The sequence below is a fragment of the Capsaspora owczarzaki genome, assembly GCF_000151315.2.
Source record: "Capsaspora owczarzaki ATCC 30864 unplaced genomic scaffold supercont2.4, whole genome shotgun sequence".
Lineage (NCBI taxonomy): Eukaryota > Filasterea > Ministeriida > Capsasporidae > Capsaspora > Capsaspora owczarzaki.
In genome coordinates, this window is record NW_011887295.1 from 2,021,096 (window position 1) to 2,045,284 (window position 24,189).

The window sequence follows — 24,189 nt, forward strand, 5'->3', positions numbered from 1 at the left end:
ACATTTGACATCACTCGTTTGATCTCAGCCAGCCAGTCACTGACTCTCTCAGTCTTTTTCTCTGTGTTACGATGCGAGTGTGCGGACGGGGGTCGCGGTCGCGCGTTGCCATCTTCCTGCTCGCGCTCGCGCTCATTGCAGTCGCGTCGTTCACGCTGCCATCACTGCGCGATGACGCCGAGACTGGTCCCCGCGGCGCTCTCCCGGACGCCGTCCCAGCGCCAGCCGACAAGCAGGCAAGCCAAAGCCAAACGCCAAAGCCAAACGACAGCACACTTGACTCACTCTCCACAGCCACCAGCTGGGCATACGCGACAGTGGTACCATTTGAGTCTGAAGTGACACTCGCTGTTGTTGTTGCCGGAGTGAGTGAGACGGGCAGCAGGCGAGTTGGCCGCTGAAACCCATTGGAGATCTCCAACTTCCAAAGCATTTGAAAGAAGCAGCGGTGTGGTACCCGTACTACCCCCATACCACGACCATACTATGACCATGCCCCTCGAATTCAAATAGACACGAATTGCTCATGATTGATTTTGATGGGGGGAGGGTTGATGATGGGAACAATCACGTCCAAATTTATGAGCAGATTTGCTTGCAGATCAACCTTGATTCAGTCGACGTTGGAAGACTCACATGGACATGTCTCTGCATTGAATAATGACAAACATACAATCGACGACGAAATCGCAGGCGCGAGTGCCGCACGAGAGGAAACCAATGACAAGAAACCACTTGGTAAGTTCCCACTCGTATTGCTTGAGATCAAGATGAAACACAAAGTTGCTGACGCACCCAAACAAATGGCATTGCGATCGATGACCATGCACCTTGGTGGACAGAGACAAGTGGAAGTCAACCGCGCAAATGCAAACCAACCACCAGTCCCGGTGAAGCGCCAGCCAGTCCTGCAGGAAGAAGAGCACGAAGAGCTCCGACAACCCGAGCCTGAACTGCTCAGAAAACCAATCATCGCTCACAAGCCAATGCAATCCGTTTCAAATGGTACGCAACACTGGCGATGAGTCTACGCAACTTGTTGCAGCTTGCTTGTGTGTTCCCAATTTCTGGTTGGTTTTTGTTTGTTTGTTTTTGCTTTGCTCTTCCAACCGCTAGATGGCTGTGCGTTTATCGCGCCCTCCACAGCAGACCATGAGATGCGAGACTTCATCGAGTCCATGCCATTTGACAATCTCGACGGCGGTGTTTGGAAGCAAGGTACTGGATGATCTGTTGTCATCTTTCGCGTCAGTGAATTTCTGACTCATACTCATCCATCGATTCTTGATCCCGTCATTCCGAACGCCATTTCTTCTAGGCTGGGATGTGCAGTATGCTGCTTCGGAAGTCCAGACCCGCAAGCTGGACATTTACGTCGTTCCTCACTCGCACAATGACCCCGGTTGGATTAAAACGTTCGATGCCTACTACTCTCAGCAAACAAAGTCCATCCTGGATACTGTCGTGAACATGCTGTCGCAGGTAGAGCAGTTGTCCTGAATCATGTCACAGCCGACCAAGTTGCGCAACTCACAATCGGTTTGTCGACTCGGCAGAACTCAAAGCGAAAGTTCATCTGGGCGGAAATGTCGTACTTGCAACGATGGTGGGACGAGCAGACTTCTGATCGCCGAGAGTTGACACGCCGGTCAGTGACATGCTCTGCTGTTTTATCAATCGTCATTATTGCTCTTTTTCTTTGACTTATCTCAATCAAACAACCCGCCCCCCCTTGCCGAACAATTTGTCTTTGCTTTTTTTTTTCACAACCTCACTTTGACACAGACTGGTCGACAACGGACAACTGGAAATCGTCACTGGCGGCTGGGTCATGAGTGACGAAGCAAACGCGTATTACTATGCCATGATCGACCAGCTGATCGAAGGCCACGAGTGGCTCGCCTCCACGCTCGGCGTCACTCCAAAGTCTGGCTGGTCCATCGACCCGTTCGGCCAGTCCTCGGCCATGCCGTACTTTTTGCGCCGCACTGGCTTTGAGTCAATGCTCATCCAGCGCACGCACTATTCTGTGAAAAAGTACCTAGCGCGCAACCGAGGCTTGGAGTTTATGTGGCGCCAAGAGTGGGATGCGGAGGGCACCACTGATATCCTGACGCACATGATGCCATTCTACAGCTACGACATTCCCCACACCTGTGGACCCGAGCCGGCCGTGTGCTGCCAGTTCGATTTTGCCCGCCTGCCCGGTCAGCGATTCTCCTGCCCGTGGAACATTCCGCCGCAAGTCATCTCCACGGGCAACGTGAAGCAACGTGCGCAGATGCTCGTCGACCAGTACCGCAAGAAGGCGCAGCTCTACAAGTCCGACGTCGTGTTTGTCCCGCTCGGTGACGACTTTCGATGGCAGGGCGACCAGGAGGCGCTTGCGCAGTACGAAAACTATGAGCGACTCTTCAAAGAGCTGAACGGCGACAGCAAGTACAACGTCCGCATCCAGTGGGGCACTCTGAGTGACTACTTTGGCGCTCTTCGCGAATCCCTCGGCACGGCCGGCTCTGCAGCCCCGCCCAGCGAATTTGCACTCGCTGCGTACGGTCAGCCTCACCAGTATGCCACGCCGACCGGCATCCAATCCATGACGGGTGACTTTTTCACCTACGCCGATCGCGACGACCACTACTGGTCGGGCTACTTTACGACGCGCGCCTTCTACAAGCGCGCCGACCGCGTGCTCGAGTACACACTGCGCTCTGCTGAAATCATGCTGTCCGTGGCACGTGCGGAGGCGCTGACGCTCGGCGTTTCTATTGCGCCCTTCCTGCAGACCATGTATCCGGCCGTTGTGACGGCGCGTCGCAATCTCGGTCTTTACCAGCACCACGATGGTGTCACGGGCACTGCGAAAGATGAAGTCGTGATCGACTATGGTGCACGAATGCACTCGTCGATCGGTGTCATGCAGACGCTCATGCGCGACCTTTCCGAGTTTTTGCTGGCGACTGACAAGCACGCTGCTGCGGCACTCCTGGCGTCAGGTCCCCGCCGATCTCTCAACGATGCAGCCCTGTCCAACCAGGCGAACGACCACCTTGTGTTGCATCTCGGAGAGTCAGCGGCCGTCCACAACGCACTCCCGACCCAAGAGGTGCTCAAAACACGCCCAGCCAGCGCCAGCTGGAGCGCCGGTGCGGCAGAACCCACAAGGAATGCCAATGCACGCGCCGTCGTCTTGTACAACTCGCTTGGCCAGTCTCGCGCGCAAACAATCATTCTGACGGTGGCCACATCCACCTCCTCGAGCAATGGTGGTGTGCGTGGCACGCACGCGCCGATCTGCGTGACTGACTCTGACGGTACCTCCGTGCTCGCTCAGACTGGACCGCTCTTTGACAGGAATGGCGAAATCGTGCCATCCACCTTCTCGCTCGCGTTTGAGGCGCAAATCCCCGCTGTCGGATTGGCCACGTACTTTGTCCACGAGGTCGCCTCGGACGACACGCGCTGCACGCGTGCCGAGCCAGCGACTGTGCAGCTCTTCAACGCGCTGCAACTCGGATCCAATCCGGTCACCCAAGACCACGGTGCGTTCAAGGTCACGCAGCTCAGCTCTGGCCCCTCGAGCGGCATTGTTTTGGAAAACTCTGAACTGCGCGTGACCATCGAGCCCGCCGACGGCATGATCCAAAAGGCTGTGCACAAGAACTCTGGCAAGGAGGTCTTGTTGAATGAAAACTACCTCAAGTACTCGACCTACCGAAGCGGCGCCTACTTGTTCCTGCCCAACGGCCCGGCAGCTTCCTTTGTGAGCCAGCAACGGCCGAGCATTCGCACAATCACGGGCCCGCTGCTCCACGAAGCCCACGTTGTCGTGCCGACAGGTCGCCTGACGCGTGTCGCTCGCCTCTATTTGGCGCCGTCCCTCCCTCATGCTGTCGAGCGGTCTGTCATCGAAACTCGCATCGTCCTGGATATCACTGCAGACAACAACAAGGAGACGATTGTCCGCTTCTCAACGTCCGTGCGCAACGGTCCGATCTTTTTCACCGACCTCAACGGCTTCCAGATGATTCGCCGAAAGACGCAGAGCAAGCTGCCTCTGCAAGGCAACTACTACCCGATGCCGTCTCTGGCCTTCTTGGAAGACGAGAGCATTCGCTTCTCTGTTCACTCGCGCCAGGCATTGGGCTGCGCCAGCCTCAAGGAAGGCACGTTTGAGATGATGCTCGATCGCCGACTCTCGCAGGACGACGAACGCGGTCTTGGACAAGGCATCCACGACAACCACGAGAACGAGCTCTTGTTCCACTTGACGCTGGAGGATTTCGAATCGCCTCACGCGCGTGGCGAAAGCACGGGCGTCTACTTTGAGGCGCCCTCGCTCTTGTCGCATTTGGCCCGCGAAGAGTTGAACGAGCCGCCGATCGTGTTTTTGGCTGCACATCTCGCTCCCAAGGAAGCCGCACGTCTATCGTGGGCACCCTACTCAGCGCTCTCTTCGCCGCTGCCGTGCGATGTTCATTTGGTCAATCTCCGCTCGCTCTCCAACCGCGATCAAGTGGCGGCTGGCCTCATTGTGCAGCGCCGTGGTCGGGACTGCTCCCTGCGACAGCCTGATGCCGTTTTCGGGCTGTGCGGTGGTCAAGACCTTGGCAGCATCACTCCCTACTCGCTTCTTGCCTTTGCCCAACCAAAGGATGTGACGCAGCACACCCTGACGTTGATGCACCCAATTGGACAGGTTGCTCGTACCTCTCCTGTTGTCTTGAGTCCAATGGAGCTGTATTCCTATGTCGTGACGTTTTAGTGTGGGTGTTTTTTTGGCGTGTGCATGTTTTGGTTTCCGAGGTTGTTTGAACATTAACGAAAAAAAATACAATGATACAAATGTATTGTCTTTGTTGGATTTTGTTGCATTTGCTCGTGCGCTGAACTTCCAACACGGCATCGATCAGCATGGTTAGAGTGCAACAGGGGCATGGCGGGTCGTGGACGATGGGAACACGTCATTCAAATAACGCGAGAGCAGGTCAAAGATGGTAAAGCTGACTGAGGCTGCGATCGGCCCCTTGATAAAGTTCATGCTCAAGCCGCGATACAGGGCACGGATGCCCTCTTCTCGCGCAATCTTCACCAGTGCAGATGGCACAGAGTGGTACCGCCTCTGGTCTGGCGCGTGAAAGAAGCCGTCGGTCTGCATTCTTCGTCGAACAACATCGAGCGGGTAGGTCGAGCTTTGCCCAACGAGGCCGGCAACTGCGCCGCAAACGAGGCGTTCGACAGCCGTGACGGACTCGTCGCCAAGCTTGGCGACATGTGCGTCGTGGTCATGATCCTGTGCGCGGTAATGATGGGTGACTTCATCATGGGCGTGCGTGAGGGTGCTCGCGGCGGCGTTGGTTTCCTTGAGCTGTTGGTGCAGCCTCGCCTGCAATGCGCCGGCAGATCGGTGTCCGGCGGGCTGAGCTGGCAGCTCGTCTACCTGCCGAGGGCTTGGCGTTGCGGCAGTAGCAGGGGCGGCGCGTCCAGCACGCTCGGCCGCTGCGGCATGGTGCTCGCGAACGTACAGCTTGAGCGTTTCAAACGTGAAAAAGGTGACGCCAGCATAAGGTGCGATTCCTGAGTGTCAGAATGAAAAAAAAAGTAGATCAGCTGATGAGTTCTGGGCGACCTGGGATTATTCCTGGACCAAACCAAAAGCAAACAAACAAAATACTAACCAACAAGTGCGGCGCTCGCGCCATGCCAGAAAGCAAAGAGACCCTCTGTCCGCCACACAGTTGCAAATGCATTTCGCATGCTTGAATATTTTTGGTTGCCCAAGGATTGAATAGCGAGGCGAGCCTTCGAAGGAAAACGAAACAATCAACACAATAAACAACAAAATCTGTCAGTTTCTTGCAACCTTGCCCCCATCTGTTAAACGACAAAAATCACTGTTACCCTCATCAGGTCTAGTGGATAGGTAAACATTGTGGCCGTGCAACCAGCCAGGGATCCGGTGAGAAATCGGCGCCCGGGATCCAAATCGGAGGCACCAGGCTTCAATAATAGTTGCTTGTACTGCTGGAATGACATGAACTGGAGCGCTGCAGATGGCATGATTCGCAGCATGGTGGCCGAATTGCCCCTCCAACATGCGGCGAGACCTTCTCGTCGGTATGTCTCGAGCACGGTGTGGAGTGCGACCTGTCATTTAGATGAACAGGTTGAGATGGTGAGCTGTTTTGTGCTTGGATTTGCACACAAGCTCTCCGACCCGTTCTCAGACCCGTTCTCAGAGCTCGACTGAGACACTTACACTCAAATGGTAATGCTTGTTCGGAGTGACTTGGAACATGATCTTGACGCGATCCAGCGGCGCAATCGCCGTCTTTGCAACGGCTCTGCCAGAAAGAAGAAGCAAACCAACACAGGCAAAGTGAGCTTGCAGACTGTGTATTGGAAGTGGAGTTGGTGTCGGCAGTCCATCCTGTGCAAAGGGGCGGTCCGCTGGTGTCTTTGTTGGATTACCCTGCAATGGCACCTGCAGCCAGCGAGTGGACAATCCCAATGCGACGCTGCTGGTGCTGCTGTTGACCATGCTGCTGCTCATGCTCGTGCTGGTGAGCGGACAGCGGCGTGGTGGCTGGAACCCGATGCGATGGATCCGCGCCGTCGCGCTTCGACTGCTGCAGTCGCTCTGGCTCGGCCTTCGCAGCAGTAGTCTGTCTTGGATGCACAGCAGCAATGTGGATGGATGCGCTGGGGCCGAGAGTGGCGCCTGCAGCGGGACCCGCGCTCGCGTCGCTGCTCATGTCAGACAAGGGCCTGGCAATCCGGGAGCTGAGCGAATGACGCAAATGGTTGGAGAAAATCTGAGCAAATCAGACGAGTGTAAAATAAAAGTGATATGGGAAAAGAAAAAAAAAACAATGAAGACTGCACCGTTGTCTCAGATGGTGAGAAGCGAATTACAAGAAGGATTCACCATCCACAAGGACGAGTTTTCGCCCACTGAATCCTCATTGCCCCTCCCTCTCACTTTTTTGACCTTTTCCCGACCTCTCCTTGCTCCAGTGTGCTCACATTAGTTTTAGTCTCAATAGGAGCAGTCGCAGGGCCACGTATTTTTTTGAAGCCTTGGAACTTGGTGTTGATGTTGAAGAGGTCCTGCAACGGTTCCTATTGAGACTAAAGATTAATTCGGACATATACTAGAACAAGGGCAAGGCAGGAATGGGTCTAAATGTGAGGGGGGAGGGGTGAAAGGGGTTGGAGCTCGTTACGACTTTTGATGCGTAGTTTGTCACGCAACGCCCACTTCTCCTACGTTGTCTTTATCTCGTGAGAGGTTTCCATGCTGAGAGACAACAGTGCGTGGTTTGTTCAAAATGCAATGCATGAACTAGGATGAACAGTCTGTATTGTTTGTTTTCCTTTCTTGTCGAATGTCGTACAGCCAAGACCGCCAAGAGATTTCTGTTCGGCGACCGCTCTCGCCCTCCGCTCCAGACCGTTCTCGAAGCGAAGTCCAGAGCCCTCGCTTGGCGCCGGCCGCGGTCGGGCGAGAAGGACTGGAAGCCGAGATCGCCCGATTGAACGCAGCACTGGCGCACAGCCAAGACCGTCTGCGACACTACGAGGACCTTGCAACGGCTACACGCAACGCAGGAAATATCGCAGAGGCACAGCAGTATGCGAATCAAGCGCAGAACTGGCAGGCAACTATTGCCCCCACGACTCAACTTTTGCTTGCCAGGGCAAATGCTCGACCAGGCCCTAGTGAAGGTTTGTCAGCCTTGTCCAGTTCTTGGTGTCGCACATGGAGCCTCACTATCAATGTGTTTGCGCGTGTTGAGCCTCACTATCAATGTGTTTGCGCGTGGTTGTTGTCCGTCCGAATGACAGATCATCAAGCACTTGTATCCTTGTAGAAGAAAATCGGCGGCTTACGATCCAACTTCACGGCGAGCTTCCGTGTGAGTATTGTTCTCTCTGTTTGGAGGTTTCGAGACTGGGAGCAGCGCTGCTTGCTCACTTTGTGACCTCGGGTTGGCAGTGGAAGCGGACGACAAGCTCGCCAGGTTTTGGCGCGCGCTTCATCGTGGCGAGGTGAACGAGCAGCGACTCGAACTCGAGAGTGTCAGCGTACTGTTCCTACTTCTTCCTGCAAACGTGTTCTGGCTGGGCGATCCTGATTTTGGTTCAGTCCTCATGGTTCGCGAGAGCTACGAAGGACTCTTCAACGTGATCACCGACGCTGCAAACGCGCTTTGGACGAACTGGATTGTCACTGGCAACCTTGGAATCGGCAAAACAGCCTTCTCGGCTAACTTTTTGTACCGCATCTTTCGGCAGAACAGGGAAAACAATGTTTCGTTGCCGTTTGTCTATGAGCCTGCTGCGGGAAAGCGCCGAGCGACGCGCTATCTTTTGCGTGCCGATGGGTCTGCTTCTTACAGCCACCATGGTTTTGAGGATACTCTCCGCAACGAACAAGTCTGGTTCATTGCAGATGCCCACTCCCCAAGTGGCTACGGCTCCGCTAAAGTTCTGCTCGTCGCAAACCCGTTTCGCCCAATTTACAAGGAGCTTGAAAAGGACGGCGGTTCCGTGCTGTTCATGCCAGTGTGGTCAGAACTCGAGATCGAGGCTTACTTGCAACGGTTTGCAACAAGCATGGCTGAACCGGATGCCGACGCGTACTTGCAGGCCGCCAGAAGTGCGTTTTTGTGCTGGGGTGGCATCGCGCGTGAGGTACTGCATCCAAAGCTTGGCGGTCGTGGACGTCTCCAGGACGCCATTGCTGGATGCGTCTTTCAAAAGGTCATCAACTCTGACGTCGAAAACCTGGCAAGTGAGGCATCTTGCATCGTGTGCTCCATATCGACGTGCTGCCCCTCGATCCCAACCGGCCTGTTGATGAGTGCGGCAGGCGTATTCTACCCTATTCGCGTGACCGCCTGAGATTTGCCTCCAAATGGGTCAGCGAGCAAGTTTTTCAAAAGTTCCGGACCGAGGAGAGAGATCGACTTCGGCGTTTTCTCAGCGCTGCGGCGGACAGCCCACAGCACGCATCGCTCCGTGGGCAGCTTTTTGAGGAGTACGCGTCCAATTGTCTTCAGACAGGTGGCACATTCCCTAGACGTCATCTTGAAACAGGCGTCAGTGACGAGTTGCGGTTGCCGCGGCTCACTTGCATCAATTTCCGCCAGTTGACTGAGATTGATCTCAGCATCCCCGACCGTTACTACAGTCCGACCAATCGTAATTTGGCAGCTGTCGACGCCATTATTTCTCCGAATGTCTTTCTGCAGATGACTGTCAGCCGATCGCACCCCGTCAAATCGGAAGGCTCTCTGCACGCAATCTCTCTCATGCCGCAACAAGAGGGTCCCGCGGTGCTCTATTTTGTGGTGCCCAGTGACATTTACCCGACGTTTCCGCGCCAGACATACCTTGGCGTGGATGGCCGTGTGCTCGAGACACGGCCAGCTGAGGTCGACGCAACTCAGCAGTTTGCCCTGTGCATTGATATCGATCTGTTGTAAAAAGTTGGACGAGATCATGCTCGAGTAGCTGTCAACAAAACCTAAATACAAGCAAAAGTTGTACAGGACAGAAAGCCCCAAAGTGCAAGTGACAGAAAACCCAAAGTTCCCTTGAAACTCGAACAACAACGATAACTTCATGGTCGATCGCAACGATAACTTCATGGTCGATCGCCGCAGTGGCCGTGGCGCCAATAGCGCTCGCATTACAACCACTATCTGCGAAGTTTGTGAGTGAGTGAGAGGGGAGGGGACGGGGTATGAGGATTCAGTGGGCGAAAAGGGGTTTGAGCCAACTACAAACGAGCCACACGCACTGTTCGTCGGGAAGTCATCGTTGAACGGTTGTTGGGTGGGCATTGAGACACTGTATTTTGGACATCAACTCCATAGCAGCAGCTCACTGGAACACAACGTCCTGCACAACAATGTTGGCACCCCAGTCCAGCAAAGACAGGTTCAGGGACTCGTGCAGGAAACGCATGGGATACAGAACAAGATGGCCGGTAATTTGCCGAGCAACGTCGTCGTCGGAGAGCGCACCGAGCTCGTCCGCCGCAGCAGATATGGCCATTAGCAGTGGAGACGATGGGACGGTGGGTGCGCGGGCCAGCGTCGGGGCTGAACGGTTTGCCGATGACGAGTGCGGCGATGACGGATGGTTGGCAAGGGCGGAGAGCACCGAGGTGGACGACATTGGCGCACTCGCCACGTTGCTCGGTGCGATTGGCTGGGTGGCAGAGCCGTGAATCGCGAGCGAAACCATATTGGAGAGGTGTGTGGTGGCGACGCGCGTGTGATGCCAGCTGAAACTGTGCGACCACCCCGACTCTGAGCTGACGGCGGTGGATGTCGTGTTTGGTGGAGTCGATGTGAAGGCAGAAACAAGAGCCGTGCTCGCAGCAGCGGCAGCAGACGCGTTGTACTTTGCATTGATTGCCTCAAGTGCCTTCAGGGTTGGAATCTTGTCGCTCGGAATGTACGGGAAGAGTCGCTCAAACAAGGCGGTGTTGGTGTGAGCCGTTCTCAGCCACAAATCAACGTACGTCGAATCAGCAACGGGATCGAGAATGCGCAGGTCGGCATCAGCCAGTCCCAGGTGCTCGCGCCACAGGCGACAGCGAAGCGAATACGCGTGCAGGCCTGCGCGATGGGGCTTTCCATTCATGGTTCCGTCCACAAAGTACAAGTCGCGTGTGATGAGACACATTTCGGAATCACGGTCCCCTAAAGTCGAGTGCAGAATGACGAGCATAAAACGAATTGCACGCAACGCAGAAAGTCAGTGGAAACATGGTTTTTTTTCCCAAAGTTCCGCGCAATCAAACTTACCAAGCAGACTGCGATCGTTAATGTTCGCAGAACCGACAATGGTGACTACATCGTCAACAATCATTGTTTTCGCGTGCATGTATATTTGCTCAGTGACCCTTCGACCTTCGAGAACGCCATGCTGACGAAGCGCGAAAAAGCCAATGTAGCGCGAAAGATCGACATCCGGAAACTCGGCCGCGAGTTGACCCAGCATCGATTGAGATCCGCGATAGATGGTCTTGTACTGAAGGTACATGGTGTACCTCACGGTGACTTCGTCCACAAAGGAACCCTCTGGAGTGACAGGCAAGACAACAATCACGCGGAAGGTTTCCTTTTCCCGGATGGCCTTGGAAATGCGCGTGACGATCGCATTCGCAATCATATTCCGAGTACCTTCCTTTGGCGCTGTTCCCGCAGAGGACACAAAGTACTGGTTTTCTGTGAGGGTCAAAGCAAAGAAACGAAAACAAAAGAAAAACGCAAGGACAGCAACCATACGAGAACAGCCATTGAGTCAGCAGCAAAGGCAAGCAAATCTTGCTGACAAGAGGTGCCTACCCATGTAGATATAGTGCTGCGCATTGGCAATGTGCACAAGGTACGCCTGTTGAATCGAATCCTCCGTCACCAAGCTTCCCGACCAATGACTAATCGATCGCAGAATTTGGCATTCGGTCCAGCAGTAGTCTGGTGAAGCGGCTGTTGGGTGATTCGAGGCCGAGCTCGAGTTGGAGAGGTGCGTTTTGAGCAAACTCGCAGACTCTGACAGAGTGACAGGAGCCACAGGAGCAGAGATTGGTGTGGAGGAGCCCACTGAGTGTCGGGGAAGACGAGGTGCGGCCGAGCTCGGCGAAAGAGAAGCTCGTGCGCTTGTTGGGACTTGTGTCAGCAACGCATCAGACGACGCAGACCTGATGGGCGTCGGCGAGATGGATCCTTGGCGGTCGACGACCATGCCAGAAGCGGTTTCCAGAATGGTTGCAGCCTGTGGCACAGCCCCACCCGAGCTTGAGCTTGGCCACTTGGCTTCGTTGCTCTGGGGCGAGTTTAGAGAGTGCTGAGGTGCGACAATGGGCAGTTTACTCGCCGCGGCCAAATCGAGCGGTTTCAATGGAGTGGTGCGAGATGCCTTGGATGCGGCATCATCCTGACGCTGTGCCGACGATGATACCCGAGCGGTTTGGTTGGACGAGTCCACGTTGGATTTCTCCGTCGAGTAGTAGTTGGTGGAGCGAGGAAGCAAACAGATGTAGTCCGGCCCACAGTCCATATTTTCCTTGTGATGGTTCCTGAAGCGAGTGAACAGTTGAAGGTGAGTTGACAAAGAGGAATTGGTGGAGGGGAGGGGGAGAGGGCGGAGGGGGGCAGGGTGATACTCACCATCGCTGGATGAACGAGACGGCAACATCTCTGGCGGCACCACCCTCGATTCGAACACAAATGTCGTGCCAGGCCATTCGAGGTTGAGTCATCCGATCGATAGCGTCGTCGAATGGACGATGCACATTGTCTGCAGGAGATTGCGAAAGGTGAATATCGAGAAAAGGGGAATTTGAAGAACCGGGAATTGACAAACAAGAACTAGATTCTCATCTCTGTGTGATTTTACCAATAGAAACGATGGAGGGGTTGTAGTAATCCTTGCCGGGCCAGGTCATGAACATGTGGCAAGGATCGGTGATGGAGTGTGCTGGTGTGTCGTAACGGCCAAATGCGTAATCCAGTCCTCCTAGAACCACCACAATCATCAGTTCACCGCGCGAGAAGTGTCAATCAGCGGCTGACAAAAGTAGAAACACGGCCCGGCACGTTGACTTACCAACAAAGGCAACTTTCTGATCAATGATGGTCGTCTTTTCGTGGTGGCTCCAATTCAGAGGTCCTGTTGGGCCAGGATGCGTGATGACCTTGATATTCGGATGTAGAGACTCGAGAATCTTCTTGGCATTGCTACTATTGAGACGAAAAGCCAGCTTGGTCTCGTTCCACAGCAGCATGTAAATTTTGACACCGGCCGACGCTCGCGAGAGCAAGACACGATCAAGACGACTGGGCAACGCTTCCTGCGCCTTGGTGCGCTTTAAAAAGATTTCCGGTGTGGTAAACCAGCCAGCTGAATCCGACCAAGCAGACAGTGTCGGCGTCCGAAGAGATTGAGAAATACAAGACACAAAACTTTGTACGAGCAAACAGTGGAACCTACTGATAAATATTTCCTTCCGAGCTTGCGTTAATGAGTGGTAGAGCGCTTCGAAAATGTCGTGCCCATCAACCAGCCATTTGGTTCGCGTGGCGGTGTGAACATCGGCGAAGGATCCGTAACGGTATTTCGCTGCGCAAAAAAAAAAAAAAAAAAAAACCCATCAAAAATGAACAAACAGCAAAAAGAAGAAGGCTCCATCGAACAACAGCACACATCACATTATGGTCGCTTACGTTGCGACAGCTCTTTGCGCATGTAATGGGCCCAGGCATGGTCGTGGAACGCCTTGCCGCAGTTTGCGCACTGTCCGTTCGCGTCCGGGCTGTATCGGTCGCAAGCCTCGTGGTCCTCTTTGAGTCGACCACAAGTGTCGCAGCGATTGGTGTCAGACTCATGGATGGTGTAACGGCCGCAGAGATCATGATCGGACTCTTGTCGGCCGCAGTTGTCGCAGAAACCAGGCAACGCCTGAGCGTCCTCAAAGAACTCGCACAGCTCGTGATCAATTTCAGGACGGCGGCAATTGGAGCACACCACTAGTGCTGGAAGAAACACGGCAGCAGCCGTCGACGACCGCATCGAGGGCTTTTGTCGGAGAAAGTTGAGAAACGCCGAGGAAGAGTTTTGTGCCAGACCATCAATCTGGGGATCAAAGTGGTCGCATGCGTCCTGGTGGTCTTCTTCGTGGCGACCGCAGTGTGCACAGACCCTCTCTGCCCCGTCGTCTTCGCTGCCGCTGCTGCTGCTGCTGCGGCTGCTGGCATCGTCGCTTTCAAGGGATTCCTCGTCTTCGTCCTCCGCTTCTTCCTCGTCGTCTTCGTTTTCCTCGTCTTTATCATCTCGTTCATCATCGTCCTCGTCGCTGGCCTCCTTCGCTTGTTCTTTGTGATGAACATGTGCGGAAGAGCCGCGCTCGGTGCCGAGATTGGATGCGCTCAGGATTTGGCTCTGTGACGGCTGACTTGTTGAATCAGGGTTGCTGCTCGCCTCTCTCGGATAGTCGTCGATATCGCTGCCCTCGCTGTTCACGCGGTAGAGGCGACCGGATTCGTCGGTTTGCGAGGTGGGCGACGCGGCGTTCTGGCGGGCAAAACTCTTGCGCGCGTTGGACACGGCTCGAAACTCTTGCTGCTTTTGCAGCACATCCTGCTGATGCCGCTCTTGCAGACTGGGCAGCGATGCTTTCAACGCGCTCCGCTGACGCTCGGTTTCGGCCTCGTACGACGTGCATGCTCGGTGGTCGAATTCGTGGCGCCCACAAACCGCACACGATCCAGCGACCAGGCCGCCAGAGTCGATGAAATGGCCGCAGATGGCGTGTGCCTCTTCCGAGTAGTCGCATCGCTGGCATATGTCTGTCAACGGGTGGTTTTGGTACCGGTCGCAAATCCACGTCGCCTCAATCGGCGGTGTCGGGACGGACGTATCGTCGTCCTTGCCCACCGACGCCGGCGACAGCACGGGCGACGCAAAGACGCTCACCGAGCGCGGGGTCGCGGCAGCATTGGACGACGGCGACTGGACTGGCGATGCTGAGCCAATGACGCGCGGTGAGCCAGTCGCGCGCAGCAGCGGATTGACCTCGGGCGTCGTGCTGCTGTTGATGCTGCTGCTGCTGCTCAGCGAGAAGGCGCTGACAACGGCGTCGACGATGGCTGAGGCAGCAGTGAGCAGCGGCGTGGTCTGTCTGGGCGACGCTGGCTTGGAGCGCAGGATGGACGCTGCGGTGGCAGTGGATGCGGCAGCAGAGCGCGACTGGGACTGGGGCGGGACGACGAGAACATCCGCAAGAGCAGCACTGCGAGCACTGTGATGATGATGCTGCTGATGATGAGCATCCGTGGGAGAGGCGTCCGGCTGGCTCGTCGGACTGGTTGCCGGCGATGCAAACTGAGAGCCCGACGTCGAATCGACACTCGCGTCACGAGCAAGCCGGGCGGACGACGATGACGATGACGCTGACAGTGTCGTCACTGTCACTGGGATGGCATTAGCATCGCCTGGAGCAGGGTGAGACGGGTCGTCGTGCGCAGTGGCGTCGCTCGCGTCGTCTGAGAGCGGTGATGTGGGTGTGGGTGCGGTTTGGATCATCCACTCGTCACCACCGCGAGCGGCTGCAGAAGGCATTGGCGATCCTAGGCCAGAAGACACTGGAGATCGACCCTGGCGAGCTGGGTCGTCATTGTCGCCCAGCTGCGGCGGCGGCTCAGACATCTCGCTGTTTAAGGGGTTGGACGGAGGCTGAGAAAACATGACTGAACACACTGAGACTGTCTGTCATCGAGGCTGATTTGTCCATTAGAACGAAGGCTGATGCAAAACTAGGCTGAAACACTGAAGAAAGCTTCTATGAATTGGAAATGTACAATAAATGTGAAATCGTACTCTTTTCATACATCCGCAATTACACTGTGCGAAGTCAAAGCGAGAGGGGAGAAACAAAAAAGACAAGAGGAAAAAAAAAATAGCTTAAAAGTAACATTGTTCAAAAACAAACACAACATGTAGTGGGTGTGGACGACCGGAGGCGCGAAATGAATGCTTCAAACGAAACAAAGAGTGGCATCCTGCTGGTTTCATCGGCTACCACGGAGCGCTTGCAAGCGGGCAACAAGCTCGTCATGCTCGCGGAGAGCACGAGCCTTGGCGGCTTCGAGCTCGACCTCGCGGTCACACAGCGACCGAATGTACTCGGCAGCCTTGCGCAAAATGTGGACCTTGGCGGCCGCAGACGTGTCGACCAGCTCTGGGATTTTCTTTTGGAGCATAATGAACGACTTGTTGAGGTCGTCTCGGCGCCTGCGCTCGAGAACATTGTGGAATCGTCGCTTGGCTACAGAGTCTGTAGCGTCGCCTTCCATGGCTCCGTCGTCCTCGTTGAAGGGAACTGGGGACGTGGAAGGGCTGGGGTTGAGCGACGATGGCGCGGTGGACATGGGCGACATGGTCGCCGAAGTCATAAAGCCAGAGCGCGGGTTGGGCGTGCCGGGAGTGCTCATGCCGCCGGCAGCAATGGCTGCGGCTGCTGCGGTTGTGGCGGCTGCTGCTGCAGCTGCGGCGGCGGCCGCTGCCACGTTTTCGACGCTTCGTGCGCGCTTGGTGGGTGAGAGCAAGACCATGTCGAGCTGGGAAGGGGTGACGAGTTCGTTCTTGCGTTTGCGAGCAGCGGTGGCAACAGCGCTCGGCCGTTGCAATGGCGACGACGGTGCCGACTGGGTGCGGGTCGGGAAGTTTAACAAGTTCATGGTACCAATGCGCGGAGTGAGCCCGGTCGATGCAGCAGCGGCATACGAAGACGCGGCTTGTGCAAAAATGGGCGCAGCAGGCGAGGCAAAAGCAGGCTGCGGAATGACCAGATTGGATCGCACCGGTCCTCGTCCGTTCGCAGCAGAGTCGGCAGGGCGCCGTTGCGGGAGCTGCGCGGCCGTGTCATCGTCAGACTCGTCGCCAACGACGTCAATCTCCTCGTCCTCGTCATCCTCGTCGTGAGCGGGCCTGCTGGGTCGCTGGGGCGTCCCGAACGAGGAGCCAAACTGAGGAGCAAGTGGCACGCCGAGATGCGCTGCCGTCGCTGCGCCGCCGCGATGCGCCATACTAGGCGAGGCCAGTGGCGTGCCGGCGGCAGAGTACGAGCCGAACGATTGCTGTTGTGCGCGCAAGGCTTGGGCTTGGGCGAGCGCCGGTTCAACCTTGGTCAGGCGAGTCTCCGTGTCTTCAAAGCCCTCAAGCTCCTCGACGTCCTCGTCCATGTCGTCGTCGCCGACACTGCCAGAGAGGGTGTTGGCTCGGGCAAGAGCGGCGGCAGCAGCGGCGTCGCGTTTTCGCTGGGCCTTGCTGGGCGAAGCCGTCGGCGCTGTGATGCGGGTGAGGCGGGTGGACTTTCGCGTCGGGGTGGTGACCGGGGTGCTGGGGGTGGATTTGGAGTGCTGCTTTTTGGTCTTCAAGGTCAGCACGAGACCCGAAGGCTGAGCGGGCGACGAGTACGCCTGGTGGTGGTGGTGCTGTTGATTGCTTGGGTCGCTGTTGGCCAAGGCTGCCAGAGCACCCGACAGGTGGGCTTCAGAGTCGTGGTGCTGCATGAACGCGAGGTCGTCGGACAGGTCCATGGCGGCAGCGGCGGCAGCTGCCTCGGCGTTCGCGCCATCGAGATGCGCGACCGATCCGAGGTGCATGTGGTCGGACATGTCGTCGTTGAGCAACAGGCCCGCCCAGAGAGCGTCGTCGTGCGAGTCGAGAAGCTGAGGATCAAAGAGATCGGCGTGCGACTCCCATGCTTGGATTGCTGCGGCCGCAGGATCGTCGGGCAGGTTGGCAAGCGCGTCCATGCCAGCACTGATGCTTCGCAAGGCCGTGTCATCAACAGGCAAGGTGTGGTCTTCCGGATGGTGCGAGAAGGCGTCCAGCTGCGCCGCAGTCAAGAGCACATGATCGCCTGCATCGGCCGCCGCCAGCGCCGCGGACGCTAGCTCGGACGCGTGAGCGTCTTGGCTCAGAGCATCGTCCAGCGCGGCCAGCATGGCGACGCCGTGCGGCGAGGAATTGTGGTGGTGGTCTGCTGTTTGGCCTTCACTGGTTGTGCTTGACGAGGTGATTGCGGCATGTTTTGGGGTTGCAGGGTCGCCTATTGGTGGAGGACGTTGCGCATTGGCCGATGCAGTAGCAGCAGCAGCAGCAGAAGCAGAATGGGTTAATGGCCGTGATTGGTGCGTCCGTGAAAGAGCGAGGTTACGTTTTGGCTGGGGTGGTGGGGCGGGCGAGCAATACGGCGAAGCTGTGGCCGACGGTGCGGCCGACACTGAAAAGGAGGATGAATAGGCCGAGAATTCTTCAAAAGCCGCGTCTAGAAAGTCGTCCGGCAGGTGGTCTGCACGATGGAGGTGATCGAGATCGCCCAGGTCGTCCAGGGCTCCGCCAGACGGGATGTCGTCTCTATTGGCGATGGCAGTCATATGGAAACGGAGATGATCACTTGGTAGGGCTTTTTTTTTTGTTCGTTGAAGTTGTTGTAGTTGTTGCTTGAGAACAGGAGGGGGTACAAGTGACGAGCGAGCTGTCCAAGATTAGAAAGTCTAAACAAGTTCAAACGCCAAACAAAAACCAAAGTGAGTTGACTTGAATCGTTGCTTGTCGTGATGATGTTTGTGTGAGAAGTTTTCGGGTTGCTTCTTGTTGTTGTTGTTGAGTTTTCTGTGAGTTGCCGTGTTTGGTAGAAAGATAAACGTTTGAACCGCAACAACCGTCGCAGACACACACAGAGCACTGCACCCTCGGCGCACTACAACGCAGCAGACCAGCAAGTCATGGCACAGTGGTATCAACAAAGGACATCAGCTGTGTTGTTGTTGCGATGAGTGAGTGTCATGCAAAAAACCATTCCAGTGAAACAGTTTTTTTGTGGGTTGCTGCATAGAATGCCTTGCCCATCAAAGAGAGCAAGTGCGCAATTCATGGGTGGAGACAGCGAGTGAGGTGTGCTCGGATGGCAGAGTGGACCTCGTGGCCAATCTCAATGCCATGTGGGTAAAAGTCGTGATAATCCAGAAACTTGACACCACCCTCAAAAAGAAAAGAAGAAACAAAAGAAGAGAGAAAAACAAAAACAAAAAACAAAAACAAAAAAACGTTGTTGTTGTTGGGTTTTTTGGTATTTCACGCCTCTCTTCCATCGCTGCCGCTCGTCGTTGCTTCAACATTGACACCACGCTGGACAGCGTGCTTGATGAAGTGTTTGTGTCACAGCGAAAGCAAGTCAGCGAGAGGCGCGATTGGAAGGGCGTTGCATTGGCAAGTTGACAGCGGGTTTAGCGGTTTCGCATCTCGCTCTCGCTCTCGCTCAGCCACCGCTCTCTCTCACTCTCTGCTGGAGCTTGCAACAAGTCAAGGCGACGCGCGCTGTATGAATGCACCTCCAGAGCGAGTTGGAATGCAGAGTGAGAGTGGAAATGCGCAGAAGCCCAAAAAGGAGTCTTCTGGTCTCTTCGGTTTTGTTGGTAGGGGGTTGTGGCTTCAACTGCGCACAACCGCAACAACAACAACGACGCTGACGCTGCAAAATCCAACGAATCTGCGACTCGACTTTTACTCGTAGTGCAGACTGAGCATCCGAGAATGGGAAGCAGAAGCAGCAGGTTGTACCTCGAGCAACACACAGCAATAGGTCTCAGCAGACAGGGTCAGGACAAGACGAGACCCAGACACAACTAGACCCCCGCTCCGAGTGCTCTTTTGGAACAGATTCAACTGATTCGCATGGTTGTGATGCCACAATGGTGAGAGAGAGAGAGAGTGTGTGTGTGGCGTGTCGTGGAAGAACGTGAGAAATAAAAAAAAAAAAAAAAAAAAAAAAAGAGTCGTCGGAGGATAAAAAAAAAAAAAAAGTGCCTTGAAATAAGAGAAGGAAGGAGCGGAGGTTGCGACGGGATTTTGACAATGCAGCGGATGCGATGGAGAGGAACAAGAGCAGAGTGCAGAACAGGAAGGGAGGTGGGAGAGCGTCGTTGGGAAGGAGAACCAGCGAGCGACGAAGGAAGAGGGGGGGGGGGTCGATGTAACATGTGTAGCCGAAATCGAAAAAAGAAAAAAAAAAAGAAAAAAACATGAAGTCACGAAACGAGAGCGAGCGGTGGCGGCAGGGAGTCGGCGCCAGAAGCGAGGTGGGGTAGGAATAGTGGCAGGAAGGAGTCGTTCCATCGAGAGACGCAGCACGCGGCGAGGTAAGCCACGAGAGCGGAGGGGAGAAAGAGAGCAAAGGAAAAACACATGAACAGACAAAACGAAAAAAAAAAAAAAAAACCGCCACAAAACACTTTTTGGGCCCACGGGAGGAAAGCGACGTCAGCACGGGGCGAGAAGGGAAGCGATGGGGACTGCCAGTGAGGAGGGAGGTTGCCAAGGAGTAGTAGGAAGTCATGAAGGAGGGAGTTGGAGCGGAGACGAGGGGCGGGCGGGAGGCGAGAAGGGAGCGTCGCGTGGTAAAGCAGAAAAAAAAAAAAAATCGAAAAACTGAAACGAAAAAATAAAAAAGAGGGGAAACGCAGCGAAAGATACGAAACGGGTGGTGGTGAAGGTACAAAAGCATTACCTGCTATATTCAGGATTGTGAACTCGGGTAGAGAAAAGAAGAAAAAAATCACAACAAAAAAAAAGAAGAGAGAGCGAAGATCAGAAATGAACAGCTGAGCAAAGTCACAAACTAAAGTGTGCTGAGAAATAGATGCGGACGGAAGGAAAGAAATCGACGGGGTCAAAACAAACGAAAAAAACGCAATGCCAGTGAAAAGTGAAAAGCCAACGCAAAGCAAAGTACAAGTGAAACATTCGTCAAAGTCCAGCTTAGGTCCTAGACCGGTGCCCCTCCAACACTCAGTCAGACCTCGAAAACTCATGGTGAAAATTCTCTTGTATAGACATGGGCAAACAACGCAGTCAACAGCCGAAAACACAATCAAATCAAATCTAACATTGCGCAACCAAACAAAAAACAGCTTGCTTCAATTCGGCGGCATTGCGCCCCAGAGCCACAGGTCCTGACGGTACCAAAAACAAATGACAATCAAAAAGTAAGAAACAACCACCACTCATCACAAGAGCCGGAATACACTCTGCTGCTGCTGCTGCTGCTGCTGCTGTTGTACCTTGCTGTGCGAATGTCCGGCCACGCAGCGCAAAACAGCATTGGCTGGCAGCGCGCGAAGCATCGAGCTGGAGGTGCAACTCGTTCGGACACTGCTCGATTCGCATGTGGGACAGATTGCATAAAACTCGCTGCGCTCGACCAGATTCGGGTACAATGCCGACAGGACGCCCCACACCTCCGAGATGACAGCGTTCAGCAGGGCTTGCATCTGGGAATGCTGCTCGGCCAGCGGGCTGTCGGCAGCAGCGTCAGCAACCACCGCCGCTCGCACGGCAAACGTCACCGTAGCAGCCGCGGCATCGACATCGACGCGTACGAGGTGTTCCGCTGTCTCGGAGTTGCGGCGTAAAACCAGGCAAGACCGGAAGGCCGCAACAACGCCCTGGCTTCCGTTGTGAGCAATCAGTCGGGCAAACAACTGACTTGCCAGTGCCGCAGGCATGAATGGGAGCTGCAGACGATGCGCACAGACCAAGCGGGATTGCGTCGCACTCACCACGGCGGGCCAGTCCGTCTCTTGCGGTGCGCCCTCCGGCAGTAGCGCAGGCACATAGTCAGACCGGCTGTCAGCAGGTGCGATGAGATGCATGGCACGGAGCACTGGCAGAATTGAGCCGTGCTGGGACGCAGGAACGCGAATTTTGCACTTGCAATTCGAGGCGCAATCGCAGCGACCCTTGTTATTCTTGCCGCAATTCTCCGTCACTGCGCAAATGCAGCCGTCGCGAAGGATCTTGTAGAAGATCTGGTGGTCCAGCCGGCCATGAGCGTCTGTCAGGTCGAGGAAGCCGGATCGACGCGACAGGACGAGTTCGGACATGGCGCTCAAGGCGAGCATGTCGACAAGGACCTCGCCGTCTCCAAGGGGCAAGCACTGTCCTTGGGAAGCAAGGAATTCGAGTGCGCGATCGAGCACAGCCCAAGATTGCTCGGCAAACACGGGACTGACAGACTGCGCCACCTGCTGAAGCTCCATTCGCGACATGATCGGGTTGCGCGTCTCGGCAAAGCTGGCCTCAATCTTCTTGCCAAGCGTGCGCGCGTGTCTCGGGTGGAACTGAGCCAGGCGTTGGTGGGAGGCGGCGGCACGAAGAAGCGCCTTCATTGCGGCGACCGTGCTCGCTTGTGTGCCATCCACTCGGACGCAGCCGGCAATGTTGGCTCCCCCGACGGCCTCAGCAGCAGCCGCCACAGCAGCTTCGACTTTGTCTTGCGACAAGGCTCCCTCGGCGTCATCAGCATGCGTGCCGACAATGAGAATGGGCGACCAGCGATCGACAGCCGTGATCGAGCCCAGCCAGTAACTGAGCTTGCTGGCCTCTGGAGACTGGGTCAGGTCCCACACGACAATCGACAAAGTGTCGCCAGCTTGCTGCAAAATGGCGTTTGCGTGTTTGAATATGTCCGCGCCGCCGTAATCGGCCAGCTTCAGGGTCAGTGTTCGGTCAAAGGCGTCTGGATGCGGGAGGGCAAGCGTGTGCACAGCAACTCCATCTGTTGGGGCGCGGTTGGGGTCGAGTGGGTCCGAGTAGCCCAATCTGCTGCGGGTGTTGAGCAACGCCTGGACAAAGGTGGTTTTGCCCGAAGCCTGGGCGCCCACAATGGCCACCCGGACGCTGCCGCTCGGGATGCTCCCTCGAGCCACATCCCCCAGATAATCCAGCACGACAGCGTTGCCACAGAGTGCAATCCGCCCGGGAATGTTCAGCATGCGGTTGCCAGCGACAAAGAACTTTGCATTTGCTGGAAGCAGCCCGAGAAACAAGGGCAGAACATCAAACTGGTTGTTGGAGAGGTCGAGGTGCCGCAGATTGGGAGCAATGCGGCGGAAGGAGTCCGGCAGGGTCGCGAGACGATTGTCGCCGAGAAGCAGCATGGTGAGCTGGGTCAGGTTGGAGATGGAGGCAGGAAGCGCCACGAGCTCGTTGCGGCACACTGAGAGAATCGTAAGCGAAGTGAGTTGACCAAGTGCATCCGGGAGGTGGGTGAGCGAGTTGCCGTCCAGCGTGAGCATGCTGAGCATGGACATTCCGCCAAGCGATGCGGGCAGCGACCGGAGTAGATTGCGGTCCAGCGACAAGTCCTCCAGGCCAGCCAGCTCGCCCAGACTGTCTGGCAACTGCCCAATATGGTTGTCATGGAGTGACAGGCTGCTCAAGTGGAAGAGCTGGCCAATCGCGTCCGGCAAAACGGTCAGTTCGGGGTTGTGGGCGCACGCCAAGAAGGTGACTCGCGAGTCCTGATTGCTTGCCATTGCGCCGACAATCGTGGCGAGTTGCTTGTTTGACACGCGGCGTTGGATCATTCTGAGGTTGTTTTTTTGTTGTTGGATCCAAAGAAGTTTAGAATTTGGAGATGAAAATCAATCGCATCCAGTTGCAAAACGCTTCAATTCAAACCACCAAAAAACGACTTACTCGACCCGGTCGAACGTTGCGCCAGGGGTTGCCAAGCGGTCGGCGAGCTCGGCGATGGCACTCGAGGTCATTGGCGGCGGGCTCGGGCAGGCTGGCGCCTGTTCGTGTGTAAATTCGTTGTGACTGATCTCTACCCCCCCCCCCGCAGCCAAGCAGTTTGTGGTATTTTGTGTGTGTGTTTTCATGGTGAGTAACAGGATGAGCGGTGCATTCAAGATCATTCAGTGTTGAGTGTTTCATCATGGTGCCATGGATGGATAAATTTGGAAGTGAAAAGCCGGCAAAATGTTGTTTGATCCGCTTCCAATGCATGTCCTGCTGCAGGACGATCGACTTGGCTCGGAGCTCGGAATCCCTGAATTCTACAAGATTACACACGAAGGGGGGACGAGCAGCGCTCACCTTCCGACTGGCCCGCTGGAGTCAGGCTGCTGCTGAAGGGCCACGCCAATCGGGCTGAGGGAGCATCGCCGAACGAGTGGACCGCGACCAGCTGCGCGGCCTGCTGGATGAGCCTCCTTGCCGCGGCTGCGCTCGACGCTGTTGCATCTGCAGAGGCAGATGACGCTGTGCTGGCCGTGGTGGATGGAGGACGAGGACTGGCTGACGGGTGGTTGCTGGTCTCGTGGTGCAGCAGCGGCGACCGTTGTGGGAGTTCCCCGACAACGACGACAGATGACGCATTGCTGCGACTCGCATCGGCGCCTCGGTCGGAGGACGCAACTGCGACAGTGACATCGCGGATGCTGTTCGACGACGCCAGCGACGAGGTGGACGACGAGGTGGACGCGCGACTGAGCAAAGCGGTCGACATTGTTGTTGATCAAAGAAAGAGAGAGAAGGGGAAACAAAAAAAAAAAAAAAAAAAAAAAAAAGATTGAGAAGATTTCGCATCGGAAAGTGAACTCAATGCCAAAAAGCACTGAAAAAACAGAGAGCGCGCGAGATAGTCGAGATAACAGAGAGCTGAAAGAGCTGAAGGGTGGTCGATATGAATGGATCACACAGTCTGGTTGCACAGTCAAACTGGTTTTGGTTAAACCAGATGGCTGAGCATCGAAGCATCCGAGCTTGGATTCAGCAGGCTGCTCGCTCGCTTGTAGAGTCAAAGAGTTTAATAAATGA

The 24,189-nt window shown here is 55.5% G+C and overlaps 5 protein-coding genes across 6 annotated transcripts; 1 reads left to right on the forward strand and 4 right to left on the reverse strand.

Moving 5' to 3' along the window:
• The first annotated feature begins 46 nt into the window (after positions 1-46).
• Positions 47-4,850, forward strand: CAOG_03430. Of its 2 annotated transcripts, none has more exons than XM_004364212.2 (7): positions 47-236; positions 694-738; positions 843-1,005; positions 1,117-1,218; positions 1,319-1,482; positions 1,557-1,648; positions 1,786-4,850. In XM_004364212.2, the coding sequence occupies exons 1-7, from the start codon at positions 72-74 to the stop codon at positions 4,763-4,765; spliced, it is 3,711 nt and encodes a 1,236-aa protein (XP_004364269.2). In that variant the 5' UTR covers positions 47-71; the 3' UTR covers positions 4,766-4,850. The 2 variants fall into 2 exon arrangements, with proteins under 2 accessions (XP_004364269.2, XP_011270243.1); XM_011271941.1 differs by lacking the exon at positions 47-236 and adding an exon at positions 326-365 and having other exon boundaries at positions 1,786-4,843.
• CAOG_03431 (solute carrier family 25 member 42) lies at positions 4,833-6,867 on the reverse strand. The gene is made up of 5 exons (XM_004364213.2): positions 6,472-6,867; positions 6,260-6,344; positions 5,902-6,147; positions 5,679-5,802; positions 4,833-5,577 (listed from the first exon to the last, which is right to left on the reverse strand). Exons 1-5 carry the CDS (start codon positions 6,753-6,755, stop codon positions 4,919-4,921), a joined length of 1,398 nt encoding a protein of 465 aa, XP_004364270.1. The 5' UTR covers positions 6,756-6,867; the 3' UTR covers positions 4,833-4,918.
• A 2,977-nt stretch (positions 6,868-9,844) lies between these two features.
• CAOG_03432 (phospholipase D zeta2) lies at positions 9,845-15,233 on the reverse strand. The gene is made up of 8 exons (XM_004364214.2): positions 13,245-15,233; positions 13,012-13,140; positions 12,628-12,921; positions 12,418-12,537; positions 12,189-12,318; positions 11,367-12,097; positions 10,824-11,246; positions 9,845-10,718 (listed from the first exon to the last, which is right to left on the reverse strand). Exons 1-8 carry the CDS (start codon positions 15,223-15,225, stop codon positions 9,892-9,894), a joined length of 4,635 nt encoding a protein of 1,544 aa, XP_004364271.1. The 5' UTR covers positions 15,226-15,233; the 3' UTR covers positions 9,845-9,891.
• Positions 15,234-15,379: 146 nt separating this feature from the next.
• CAOG_03433 (hypothetical protein) lies at positions 15,380-20,147 on the reverse strand. Its single transcript, XM_004364215.2, has 2 exons — positions 20,093-20,147; positions 15,380-18,080 (listed from the first exon to the last, which is right to left on the reverse strand). Exon 2 carries the CDS (start codon positions 17,958-17,960, stop codon positions 15,588-15,590), a length of 2,373 nt encoding a protein of 790 aa, XP_004364272.1. The 5' UTR covers positions 17,961-18,080; positions 20,093-20,147; the 3' UTR covers positions 15,380-15,587.
• Positions 20,148-20,392: 245 nt separating this feature from the next.
• CAOG_03434 (hypothetical protein) lies at positions 20,393-23,907 on the reverse strand. The gene is made up of 4 exons (XM_004364216.2): positions 23,467-23,907; positions 23,065-23,194; positions 20,646-22,953; positions 20,393-20,537 (listed from the first exon to the last, which is right to left on the reverse strand). Exons 1-4 carry the CDS (start codon positions 23,876-23,878, stop codon positions 20,502-20,504), a joined length of 2,886 nt encoding a protein of 961 aa, XP_004364273.2. The 5' UTR covers positions 23,879-23,907; the 3' UTR covers positions 20,393-20,501.
• Between the last annotated feature and the right edge of the window lie 282 nt (positions 23,908-24,189).